At 45.1% G+C, this 12745-nt stretch overlaps 1 protein-coding gene across 1 annotated transcript in view; it reads right to left on the minus strand.

Moving 5' to 3' along the window:
* OBSCN (obscurin, cytoskeletal calmodulin and titin-interacting RhoGEF) overlaps window positions 1-12745 on the minus strand; it is a 277319-nt gene that overhangs the window by 255007 nt on the left and 9567 nt on the right. Inside the window, exons 2-5 of the mRNA XM_065399153.1 lie at window positions 9099-9401; window positions 7997-8263; window positions 6107-6382; window positions 278-550 (exon numbers count right to left, since the gene is read on the minus strand). Of these exons, the coding sequence (XP_065255225.1) occupies window positions 278-550; window positions 6107-6382; window positions 7997-8263; window positions 9099-9401 (1119 nt within the window). The remainder of the gene's footprint in view (window positions 1-277; window positions 551-6106; window positions 6383-7996; window positions 8264-9098; window positions 9402-12745) is intronic.

The raw sequence follows: 12745 nt of genomic DNA on the forward strand, positions 1-12745 counted from the left end.
TCAGACCCAGATCCAGATGCAAACCTGTCCAAAGTTTGGGGTGTTTCGATCTGAGGTTTTGGCTTGGGCCCATCTCTAGTCATTCCATTAGTGACCTGAATATTACTATTACTGTTGTTTACGTGTATTGCAGACGTGCCTAGAGATCAGGGCCTCACTGTGCTAGGTGCTGTACACACATAGAGATGGCAGCCTTTGTCTCAAAGCGCTTACAATCTAAGTGATAATGTTCCTGTACCCAACATAAGCCCTGCTCACACTTGCCTCATGAACTCACCTGAGACCTTTAAATTGAAAACTAGAGTGTCCTCTCCAACTTTGCACATGTACGTTCCCTCATCTTCTTTTGTTACAGCTGAGGCGATGAGCTTGTGCAGCTTCCCGTTATCCTCCAGGGTGAATTTCTTTGTGCGTTTGATTTCTTTGCCGTCTTTGTACCACTGCACCATGACATTGGCTTCAGAGGTCTCAGAAACAAACTCGGCCTGTTTTCCAGAGGTGGCGATGAGAACACCACCGGCTTTCTCTTTGTTCGTGAAGTGCACGAGCGCTGAAACAAAATGGCAAATGGCACTAGTAAGGAACTGTGTCCATATTGTCAGTTCATCTATCCATGAAGCCAGCTACAGACGCTTTAATTAGGAATCACAGAATCATAGAAAAGTAGGGCTGGAAGGGACCTTGAGAGGTCACCCTGGCCATCACCCCCCCACCCCGCACTTAGGATCTAGTAGGTTGCTCCTGGATTCCTGTTTTGGCTAATTACCTCAAGTTGTTATTTTAGGACCTGATCCGGGAAGCCTTTGTCATATGCTTTATTTGTGCAAGCAGTTCCGTTAAGTCAATGGGACTACTCAGGTGAATGAGGACAGTTCATGTGAGTAAAGGCTGCCTTAGAATGTACTCTACATTTGGGTCTATGAATAAGAATTTCATGTTTCAACAGTGGGTGATTTTCAGTTATCATCCAAGATGCTAACTTGCAAAATAATCTTAATGAGGCAGGAAGGAAAGAATGGAAGAAAGAGAGGAAGAGAGAATGAACAAATATTAGGGGAAACATTGAGGCTTATTAAATCACTGTATTTATCTAGATAGCAAATAATTGTACCTTACAAGATATTTAAATGTAATCTGGATAATTTGAGTTGTACTGTACTATAAATCTACAGAATTACCAACACCCTCTAAAAATGAAAAGACATCCCTTACAGGAAACTAACTAGAACACAAAAGACTTAAAATAACCCAGTGTTATACCAATTTGTAGTGGAATAATCAATTCACCAGTATAACCTCACCCCATTCAACGTGTAGATCCAAATACACAACAGTAGCAATAATTATTAACTCAAAATATGTGCCTAATGACATAATACCATTTATTCCAAGTAAAGGAATTAATGTCCTAAAATTCAGTCATGTCATTTAAAAAAAGTACAGCAAAAGTTTAAATCTGCTTGTTGGTCCAGTATGATCAAAGCTACTCTGACAGAAGTATACATAGATATGTTTTTACCCTTAATTTAAAGAAAAAAAATCTGAACAACTTTTATATGGTTTTTGTGCTCTTATGTGCAGGGAAACCAACATCGAATTGCTGGGCACTGAAGTGCTTGATACACTGTAAATAAATTCATCCCTCTTTTTACGATACTGCCAACTTTTTTTTTAAAAAAAATCTTTGTTCTTTCTTACAGGGATGAATGTGCAGAATTTCCTTCACACCACCACTGGGCAGAAGCCCAACCTCTACTATCCAGGTTACTAATCATGTCTACTGAAAATAGCTACAGACCCTTTCAGTCACAGTCTGGGAGCCAAGAAGCTGAGAATACAACTTCCAGTCTCTCCCCATGCTTGGAAGGGAACATTAGCGCTGCTGTCAGTTATAACTAATGGGAATTCTCCTTTAGCTCAGGAGCAGAGTTGATGCTTTGAGATCTGGGCAGCCCAGTAGTAAGGAGGGATTCCCGATAAAAACAATCTTAAAAAACTTGATTAAACAATGATGAAAATTTGATTCATGACAATTTGTACTGCAGTAGCATTTGAACCCCTAACAGGGATCAGGGCCAATCATGCTAAGGAATTGCACAAACAAATAAAACAAAGACAGTCCCTACCCCAAAGCTCTCACAATCTAGGATTTAGATGACACACAACAAGTGAGTAAACAGACAAATGGGAGAATGGCTGAGAAAGGTGTGGGGGTATGTTAGCTGTTCTAGTTTTTCTAGGACTCCATTCAGTCACTAGCTTCTGGTGTAAAGACTGCTCTGGATAAAAAAAAGAATAACTACAGCAACCAAAAAGATGCCAAAGAGGATACATTTGCAGCCAAAGCGTGAGTACAGTGGGAGTTTCAAATGTAACTCCCTCAACGCAGCATCAAAAAAACATTAACACAGATCCCTCGTTTGAGAGCTACATTTAGGTGAAAACATTTGTGAATATCTTCCAGCTAATCCAATATAAAGCTGTGGGCTGATCTGACGGAGTGAAAAAAATATATACTGAGAGAGAGGCAGGGACAGAGAGAGAATGAGAATTAAATCATTCTGCAGCCAGGTGTAGCCAGCAAAAAGCTCTCCACAAATAGCTGCATTTTTGAATGAATTATTTTCACGTGTGTTCATGCCTGTTTTGTTTGCTCTCTGAAGAATCTAGCAAGTGAGCATTCACGTATCAGTTATGTATGTTGCTTCCTCCCATGGGCATATGAGAGTTAACAGAGACGGCAGACTCACAAGCAGGTAGAGGTGGGTGGGTTGGTGGAAGGGCAGAGAATCACAGCCTGAAGGAGGTCACAGGCCAGAAAATGCTGACAAAGGGGAGGGGGTGTCATAGATACACACAGTTAGGAGGAGCCACTCATAGGTTGGGAGAAAGCTGGCTAGGTCTCTATTTGTGTTACTGTGCTTAATATAGGACCCTGCCCGGATCACTGCTCTGCATATTCTCAGGGTCAGAGACCAAATCGTCCTATGGGATATGTACAGTCTTATATTCACTGAAATCAGAGCCTGGCGTGAAAACCTGAGAGCAGAATTTGGACCTCAGTATGGGATGATGAAAGAAAAAGGATTGCGCTACCAATAATAGCTGTGTAAACTGCTCCACATACACCATCAAAACAGTCAAGATTCTTCCCCCTCTCTTAACCCTCTGACCTCCCCCCCCACACACAACTAACTTATCCTTCTCCTGCTCCTCCAGTCAGCTCCTCATACAACCATTCTCAGAGAAAAGGAGGAAGGCCACGTCTGAGGCAAATGCATTGAAGGCACAATCTTGCTGTCCTTTCTTAGGCAAAACCCTCACTGGAGTCAACAGGAGTTTTGGCCAGATAAGGTCTGCAGGATGAGGATCAGATGCCAAATGCCCTAACCCTGCCACGTGACCTTTGAGTAATATAACTCCTGTTTTTGGTCTGACAACAGGCTACAATATAGAATCATAGAAGTGTAGGGCTGGAAGGAACCTCAAGAGGTCATCTAGTCCAGCCCCCTGCACTGTGGCAGGATCGAGTAAACCTACACCATCCCTGCCAGGTGTTTGTCTAACCTGTTCCGAAAAATTTCCAGTGACGAGGATTCCACAGCCTCGCTTGGTAACCTGTTCCAGTGCTGACCTATCATCGTCGTTAGATAGTTTTTCCTTATATCTAAACTGAACCTCCCTTGCTGCAAACGAAGACAATTACTTCTTGTCCTACCCTTGAGGGACATGGAGAACAATTGAACATCGTCTGCTTTACAACAACCTTTCACGTATTTGAACACCGTTGTCATGATCCCCCTCAGCCTTCTCTTCTCTAAGCGAAACATACCCAGTTCTTTCAACCTTTCCTTGTAGGCCAGGCTTTCCAAACTTCTCACTATAGTTGCTTTCCTCTGGCCTCCTTCCCATTTGTTCACATCTTCCTTAAACTAAATGGGAACACAGTACAGTACTCCAGCTGAGGCCTCACCAGTGCTGAGTAGAAAGTAGAAGCTCTGTACCAGGTTTTATACTGCCCACCTTATTAGACAACTGGATGAAAATCCAGCCAGTGTAATCAGGGCCCTTTCAAGCCAGCTCCAGCTCCCATAGAAGTCAATGGAAACACTCCCATTGACAGGTTGACTGAGCGTTAAGTTTCCCTGAGGAGGCTGAAGGTTTGTAAGCACTAAGCCTATATCCACTAATCAGGGGCGGCTCTATGTTTTTTGCCGCCCCAAGCATGGCAGTCAGGCGGCCTTCGGCGGCGTGCCTGCGGACGGTCCGCGGTCACGCGGCTTCGGTGGCGTTTCTGCGGGTGATCTGCCGGTCCCGTGGCTTCAGCGTACCCGCCGCCGAATTGCCGCCGAAACCGCGGGACCGGTGGACCTCCCGCAGGCACGCTGCCGAAGGCCATCTGACTGCCCCCCTCATGGCAACTGGCAGGCCACCCCCCGCGGCTTGCCGCCCCAGGCACACACTTGCTGAGCTGGTGCCTGGAGCCGCCCCTGCCACTAATTTTATGCAGAGGGTCAAAGGCTACATGGTAGGGGCTGAATGTTAAAGCAGACATGTAGCCAACATACCTGTTAAATGAACAGGAAGCAAACCATAGGAAGGTGCACAGAAGGGGATTACCATGAGCTGAGGTACAATACGAGCTGTGTGACACCATGTAAAGACAAGCTGAACTTTCCTTATCTGTACAAAGCTTGGCAAACACCAAATAAAAAACAATTATGAGACTTTGCCTTTCTATTGTGCCTTGCATATGAGTGCTTTACAAACACTAAAGGATCAAGCCTTACAGCTCCCCACACCTCTTCTTATCCTCCATGTACTGAGAGCAAACACTGATTCCCACGAGAGCAAACACTGATTCCCAGAGGGCCTTACTCCATTCACTTTAACTAAAGTTGGATCAGTAAAAACACTCATGGCTGGCCCATGTCAACTGACTCGGGCTTGCGGGGCTATAAAATTGCAGTGTAGACATTCAAGCTCAATCTGGAGCCCAGCCTCTGGGACCCTCCCCCATCACCGGTTTTCAGAGCCCGGGTTCCAGTCCGAGCATCTACACTCCAAGCCCTGTGAGCCCAAGTCAGCTGACACAGGCCAGCTGTGGGTGATTTATGGCAGTGTAGACATACCCTAAGTGACTTGACCAAAGTCACACAGTGAATCTGTGTCCCTGGCGAGAATAGAACCTATGCCTTTAAATATATCAAAGGGATTAATACCAAGGAGGGAGAGGAATTATTTCAGCTCAGTAGTAATGTGGACACGAGAACGAATGGATATAAACTGGCCGTGGGGAAGTTTAGGCTTGAAATTAGAAGAAGGTTTCTAACCGTCAGAGGGGTGAAATTTTGGAACAGCCTTCCGAGGGAAACGGTGGGGGCGAAAGACCTTTCTGGCTTCAAGATTAGGCTTGATAAGTTTATGGAGGGAATGGTTTGAAGGGATAACGTGATTTTAGTCAATTAGGCATTAACGTGCCATCGCGGGTAAAATGAGGGTCCGGCTGTAGAATCTTGCCTGTATGCTCGGGGTTCTGCTGATCGCCATATTTGGGGTCGGGAAGGAATTTTCCTCCAGGGTAGATTGGCAGAGGCCCTGGAGGTTTTTCGCCTTCCTCCGCAGCATAGGGCAGGGGTCGCAGGCTGGAAGATTCTGTTGTGGGTGGGTCAGCTTTTGTGGCCTGCATCATGCGGGAGGTCAGACTAGATGACCATATTGGTCCCTTCTGACCTTAAAGTCTATGAGTCTATGAGTCTCCTGATCAGCTAGCTGGTTTCTTAACCACAAGACCATCTTTCCCTTTCCTACAGCCCAGGCTCACTCAACAACACCAAGCTCCAGTTGACATTCTCATCTGCTTTCCGGGACACGAAGCAGGATGGATGATATGGCAGAGCCTCTACTACTGACAGAGCTCAGGGTCTGGTGTCAGCTTCCAAATACTCCTCACCTCACACACACCACCGCTCTCTAGGGAGGTACTTCCGCTTCCTACTGGAGCTGTGGGTGTCACTAACTTCCGTGAGCTCCCTTTCTGTCACATAAAGACCACACTGGCTGGGGGCAGGCCATTCACCAGAAACAGCCCAGCAATGTCATGCACCTTTCACTGAGAGCTGATAGACTATGTCATCCCCTTCACAGACACATTCATAAATGCCAGCATCCTCTGCTGTGATGTTGTGAATTTTCAGGATGCGTTTCTTCTCTGCTGTTTTCAATTCGTATTTTGGACTGGCCTGGATTTCCTTCCCATTCTTCATCCACTTCACAGCAGCAGCCGCGTCTGAAAGCTCCGCCCAAAGCTGTGCCTCCTCACGCAGCCGAGCAGAGACCTTCTCTATATCTCCACTCTTGTTGGTGATTCTTACTGCAGCAGCTGGGAGAAAGAAAGAAAGAAAGAAAGAAAGAAAGAAAGAAAGAAAGAAAGAAAGAAAGAAAGAAAGAAAGAAAGAAAGAAAGAAAGAAAGAAAGAAAGAATTATTATATTATACTGTCTTACATATGATATATGTCTGCATTAGGTTGCAAGCTCCCCTCAGAAGGAACCTGGGTCCAGATCTTGATCTCACTCCAGTGTAAATATGGAGCAACTCCACTTACTTCAGTGGACTTGGTCTGGATTTACACTGGTGTCAATGAGATAAGAATCTGTCCCATTGACTTTTATGCCTTGTAGAGCACCATATATGATGCTATCTCCAAAATCTCATAATCAATTACACACGTATCTCTGAGCACTGAAGCCGTGGTTTTAAACCTTTCTCCTCAATCGAAGTCTTCCACAGGCAACTTGAATTCCCTTTAGACACTAAAGCAGCCAGTGCCTCTCCCTGTAGGCTGGGATATTAAACCAGTCACAGAAGAAACTCATGGTTGGTTCAACCCTGTTCGCACCCAAGACAAGAGAAGAAATCCAGCAGAGTTCAATAAAAGTCAGAATGTGTAAATAAGAGTATCATTTTCCCCCCAGGTGAATATTTTCCCACTTTTTGGCCTCTGTTCCCCCAGGTCCATCTTTCTCTCTAAAGTGCAAGTGCCAGAAATGAAGTCACCTCACTTACTGCCTGCCACCCCATCTTAGCATCTGGCAAGCATAGTATATTCTGCAGCAGAGCTAAAATCAGAACCTGCCAAGCTTCGTTAGCCATAAAGGCAGGAACACAATCCTCAAACCAAGGGTCCCACCACATGTCATATATTCTCCTTGCTAAGCCACCATTCTGCTAGAGTGGCTCAATGAATGGATTCAGGTTTTAACTTAACAAGCCATTATGTGTAACTCTGCCTTTGCTCCAGGAAAACCCAGACTCTCCCGACCTCTGCACTGCACCTAATGTTAAAGTTCCAACATCTCTTTTTTGTCATTTGTCAGAACAATCGCACACAACAAATTAGAGGTCAAATGTCCTTGGGGTGAAACTGCCCCTTCGCAAGGCTGTACAAACATTTAAACCCCATTTACGCCCCCATGGAAGGGCTTAAGTGGGGATTAAGAAATGTTTAGGAAGTTACTTCTGTACTGCAGTGAATTTCACCATCAATATTTGCATTGTATGAGGCACCCAATCAGCTGTGCACTCCCTTCTAAGCATTAATACTTTAAACATTCTTCCACAGGGATTTCTCATCCAAGGGTCAACAAGCCCTTTACCAATGTTCATTAAGTTTTGCCTTGTGAAACAGGTAAATGTTGTTATTCTCATTTCACAGAGAGGGAATCTTAGGCAACTCAAGGTCACATTCTGATGCTTTTAGAAACACTGAATATTCCCTTACTCCTCAAGTCATGCCACTAGAGTCAGTGAGGTACTACTCAGGTATCAGAATCTGGCTCTGAAAGCTTAGGTTACTTGTCTAAGGTCGCATATCAAATCAGTAAAGGAGCTGGCAATAGAGCCTAGAAGCTTCAACACTCAAGCCCCTTTCTAGCCACAAGACCACCCTGCCTCCCTTGACTGAAGGAAGAAATGGATGAGATCAAAGTAACTACCTTTTACGTTCATCTTGGTACTGGTTTCAACATTCTTGGCGACAAATTTCACCTCTGCTCCATCGTCATTCTTGGTGACGTTTTTTATGGTGAGGAGGTGGGTGGTTTTGGTTCTCCGAATGATGTAGATTTCACTGCTCTGTATGGCTTTGCCCTTAAGGTACCAGGTGCCAGAACAATCGGTTGTGAGGTCAACAATGAAGGTAGCATCACCTCCTGCAGTAGCTTCAACATCTGTCAGGGGAGTTTTCACAGCCAATGCTGGTTCTGTCAGAGAAGAGCAAAACATAAATCTGAAGCTAGAGGACACTGTGAAGAGTTGCCTACTATGCTTAGAACTCTTAGGGGGAGAAAAAGGAAACTGAAGATAATAGACCAAAATCCCGCAACATTTGCACCCATTGAAGGCAATGGGCATTTTGCCTGTGGAAGAGCTGCAGGATTTGACTTCCACAGCAGGAGCTCAGTGGTGTTAGGGTACAGAGTTAGGGCTTGTTCCTGCAAGGTAGAATGCTGGGCATATTTTACTTACATAGCCCATAGAGTCATAAAATAATAGCAAGAGGTACCTATCAGATCCACCTCATCTCTTCGAACAAATACGCAATACAATAGATCACAGACAAACAGCAACCCTCTAGCAGAGAACCCAGCAGCCCAGAAATAAAACCCAATCCCCACATTTCTCCATAGACTTGTAAGGTTAAAAAGTGGCAGAGTGGAGCAGGGAGCACCAGGGAACCGGATCCTGTCTGCAAGAGTGTGACTGCACAATCATCACATAAACCCCATCGAGCAGTGCGACTGAGGTCCAAGACAGGAACACATAGCTAGTTGGCTCACTGACCTGCTCAAGAGTGCCTTTAAGATAATGTCTCTTCAGCTACAGTTCTGCATTCTAGGCAGCAAGGGCTTGAGATTCAATGCAGAGCTCCCTGCGCCTAGCACTTAACCTTGCAGGAGCTCAATGCGTAGCCTGGCTCGCACGCGTCCTGGAGCGCAGCCACCTTGCATTGCTTTGCTATGCACACGGCAAGGACTTGCAAGATCACGGCCATATTGTTAGTCAACTGAGTGGTCTGAATCCCTTTGTGTGGCTCACCGAGGTGCAGGGTTCCTGGGAACTCTAGGTAAGAGCTCTGCCCATAGCTGTTGACTGCAGACACTCGGAACTGGTAGTCTGCCTCTTCTGCCAGATCGCTCATTGTGAACTCTGGGACGGGGATGTGAGACTGGTGGCATCTCATCCAGGTAAAGCCAGTCAGTTTCTTACGTTCCACCAGGTAGCCATCGATGAGAATGAGTTGCTCCATTTTGGGAGGGGACCAGGCAAGCGTCACTGAGGTTTCTGTTTTATTTTTCACCACGGGGTCGGATGGGGGACGAGAGGGGGGTTTTCTTGGAGCTGAAGTGCGATAAAAACACAGACAGAACCATATTGTGGAATGAAAACACCACAGCGCATGACAGACACGCTGGCCCCTGCACGCTAGGGCTATCAGGAATCGGATTAGCATTCATACTCCTCTGATGACATCAATACACGGATTGTTTCAAACAGTCTTAATCTGAGATGGACAAGCAAGGAGTTTGAAGAAAAACACATCCTCAAACAGTATCATCCCCCCATCCATGTACACACACAATGCTAATGTCTCCCTAGACAATCACGGAGATCACTAGCCCCACATAACGCTACTGACCATCCACACACACAGCATACACAAAACAGCACTCAGTACCCCCAAAGAACTGACACCTCTAACACACACTACCATTAGACCCACACACCCAATACCAATAATCCCTATAACTACACACATCTTTCACCGTCTGCTTTCCCACACACCTCCACTATCATGGACCCTACACACACACACACACACACACACACACACGCGCGCGCACATCACTGGTGTCCACCGACTGTACCCCTTTTCTCTCTCACACACAAAATATGACAGACCCAACACACACCACTAATTCCATTCCCCAAGGACACACATAAACTACTATTGACCTTTTCACACATGTACACAAATTACTATTGACCCCTACACACAGACCAATACTGACCAGGTAACAGGCTTAGATGGAGCCGGGTTAACTTATTTTATTTCAGTAACGCTCAGCTAGAATAATGGATCACCTCTTTGGTATCACTACACACTGTTACCCTGGTGAGATGTATCTTAATTGGGATTCTTCAGAAGGTGTGAACATTACTTAAATCAAACCCTTCTTCCAGCACTTCTCTCCCTACGTTTATGCAATCCCTTTAAAGCAGGGCCGCCCAGAGGATTCAGGGGGCCTGGGGCAAAGCAATTTCGGGGGCCCCTTCCATAAAAAAAGTTGCAATACTAGAGAATACTATATTCTCGTGGGGGCCCCTGTGAGGTCCGGGGCCTGGGGCAAATTGCCACACTTGCCCCCCCTGGGCGGCCCTGCTTTAAAGTAACAGTGGGCTGTAGGCACAGTAGTACCAGATGGCTGCTGAGCACACTGGGGAACTCCAGAAGATTCCTTCACTGAAGGAGATGGTCGGTATATTGTACACACATTGGAGTTGGCCTTGGGGAGCTCCCTAACCTAAAGACCTTGAAGTTTGCTGTTCACAATTCATCACGCTTAATTTTTCCATGCCAAATACAGACAGCCAACTTCCTGTAAAGATTCTGGGCAGTGTAGTTTAATGGACAGTTTGTTGTATTAAGCAGTAGTATAATTAGAATGACCCCGTGAGGGCATTCAAATTCCCTCTCTGCTTCATGGGTGTAAATCCAGGGTAACACCAGCGACATCCCCACAATTGCTCTGGAACAAGAGCAGAATTTTGCCCTTTGTATATACAATGCTGCTACACCACCAAAAAGCCGTACCTGAAGTGATTTGTGCGAATATCAGAATGTTGCTGGTGTTACTGGTGTGTCAGCACCTCCAGCAGACAGCAGTGGTAGTGCATCCTGTGCTAGGGTAACCAGATGTCCTGATTTCATAGGGACAGTCCTGATTTTGGGGCCTTTTTCTTATATAGGCTCCTATTACTCCCCACCCCCTGTCCCGATTTTTCACATGTGCTGTCTGGTCACCCTATCCTGTGCATAATATAGATCTATGCCACACAGAGCAACCTGTGATGAGGGCCTGATCACTCCCTTGCACAGAGCAATATTACTTACTTAGAATCTGATTCAATAATAAAACTAAAATTTGGCCCAGACTTTCAACCGATGTAAACTGGCATCTCTCCACTGACTTCAGTACCAATTTATGCCAGGCGAGGATCTGGCCCTTTCATTGTAATTTGGCCAACCTCAGACATTAACACTAGAGAGATGGGATAGATAAGCCTGAGACAGAGAAAATGAATGAATAATGGCGGGTCTTTAGGATCACAGTGTTTGTGCTGGTCTGTCACTGGTCACACATGCTTGGCCTAGCTCTGAAGTGAAATACCATTTAAGAATCTTTCCTCTGTCCTATCTCTGACAGCCAATGATATACCAATCTCAGCACATCATGGCATCCTCATCCACATGGCCCTTTGTAACATGAGCTCCCAAGAGTTGGTTACTTGCTGTTTGTACCTTCCACTGCGATTTCTAGGCCATACATTTGTTTAGTAATGTATGGACAGCCAGAGCCTTGTGTGTGGAATAATCCTGAAGAACTAAAAAAATGAAATGAAATCAATTCCCCCAAATGAACCCCAGCTTTCCGGGAGCCTGAGTTTTTGTTCTGATGCTCTGTCAGGCCATCTATGGAATCCCATCCATAGCTTTCTACTTCTGCAACTATTTGTGTACAGTAGGTTATCCAAGAGTTATGTTTAAAACTTCCTTGGGTAAGTCCTGAAGTCTCTGGAGAAGGCCAAAGTCTGATCAGAATTGTTCACTACTTTAGAGGCTAAATACCTTCTGAGAGGCAGCATTTCCTAGTGGTAAGAGCAGGCGTCGGCATCGTTTGATATGTTCGATTCCCTCCCATATCTGTCACTGATTTACTGAGTAACTCTGGGCAAGTTTCATCTTGTGCCTACATTGCACCTCTACCTTGTGCCTTTGTTTACCCATCCATAAATTGAGTGTAATAATAATACGATTTTTTAAAGCACAAACCTTGGAGAATGAGGGAGGTGCATTCTTCTTTTAATGAGGGCTAAGAAACCAGCCAACACTACCCCAGTATGGCTCAGTTAAAAAGATGTGAACTCAGTCCCTGGGATTTTCAAGTAGCTAACATGGCACTTTTCTAACGGAACACTTAAGCATGGTAGCACATGAAGTGTAAAAATAGGAAACCTTGGCATGATCCACTCTTCTTCCTTAGTTACATAAATATATATTCCAGTGTTATATGATACACTGTCACACTACCCATTGGGTTATTGACGATCAAACCACCTAGGTCAAAGTTCCCACTACTTTAACATTCATCTTGGGTTCAGAAGAACATCTAGCTACTGAAATCAGATTGTTGGGCCTTACTGTTATATATTTAACTTAATATTTAATAGCGAGAGATATGCTTGTGAGAGGGCAGCTTCTTAAAAGTTTTCATCTCCATTGTTAACCAGCTACAATTTAATAATGTGAACACCGGAGTCAATCAATACAATAAGGTTTTGCTTGCAGGTCATGTGATATTGCGTGCTTTGCCAGATACTGATAAACAGCTCAGTAACTGTTACAGTGCTAATGATGGGACTGATCCTGTTTGGTTCAATGGCTCTCAGCAGCCCCACTAAAC

The sequence above is a fragment of the Emys orbicularis genome, chromosome 2 (genome assembly GCF_028017835.1).
Source record: "Emys orbicularis isolate rEmyOrb1 chromosome 2, rEmyOrb1.hap1, whole genome shotgun sequence".
NCBI classification, from domain to species: domain Eukaryota; kingdom Metazoa; phylum Chordata; order Testudines; family Emydidae; genus Emys; species Emys orbicularis.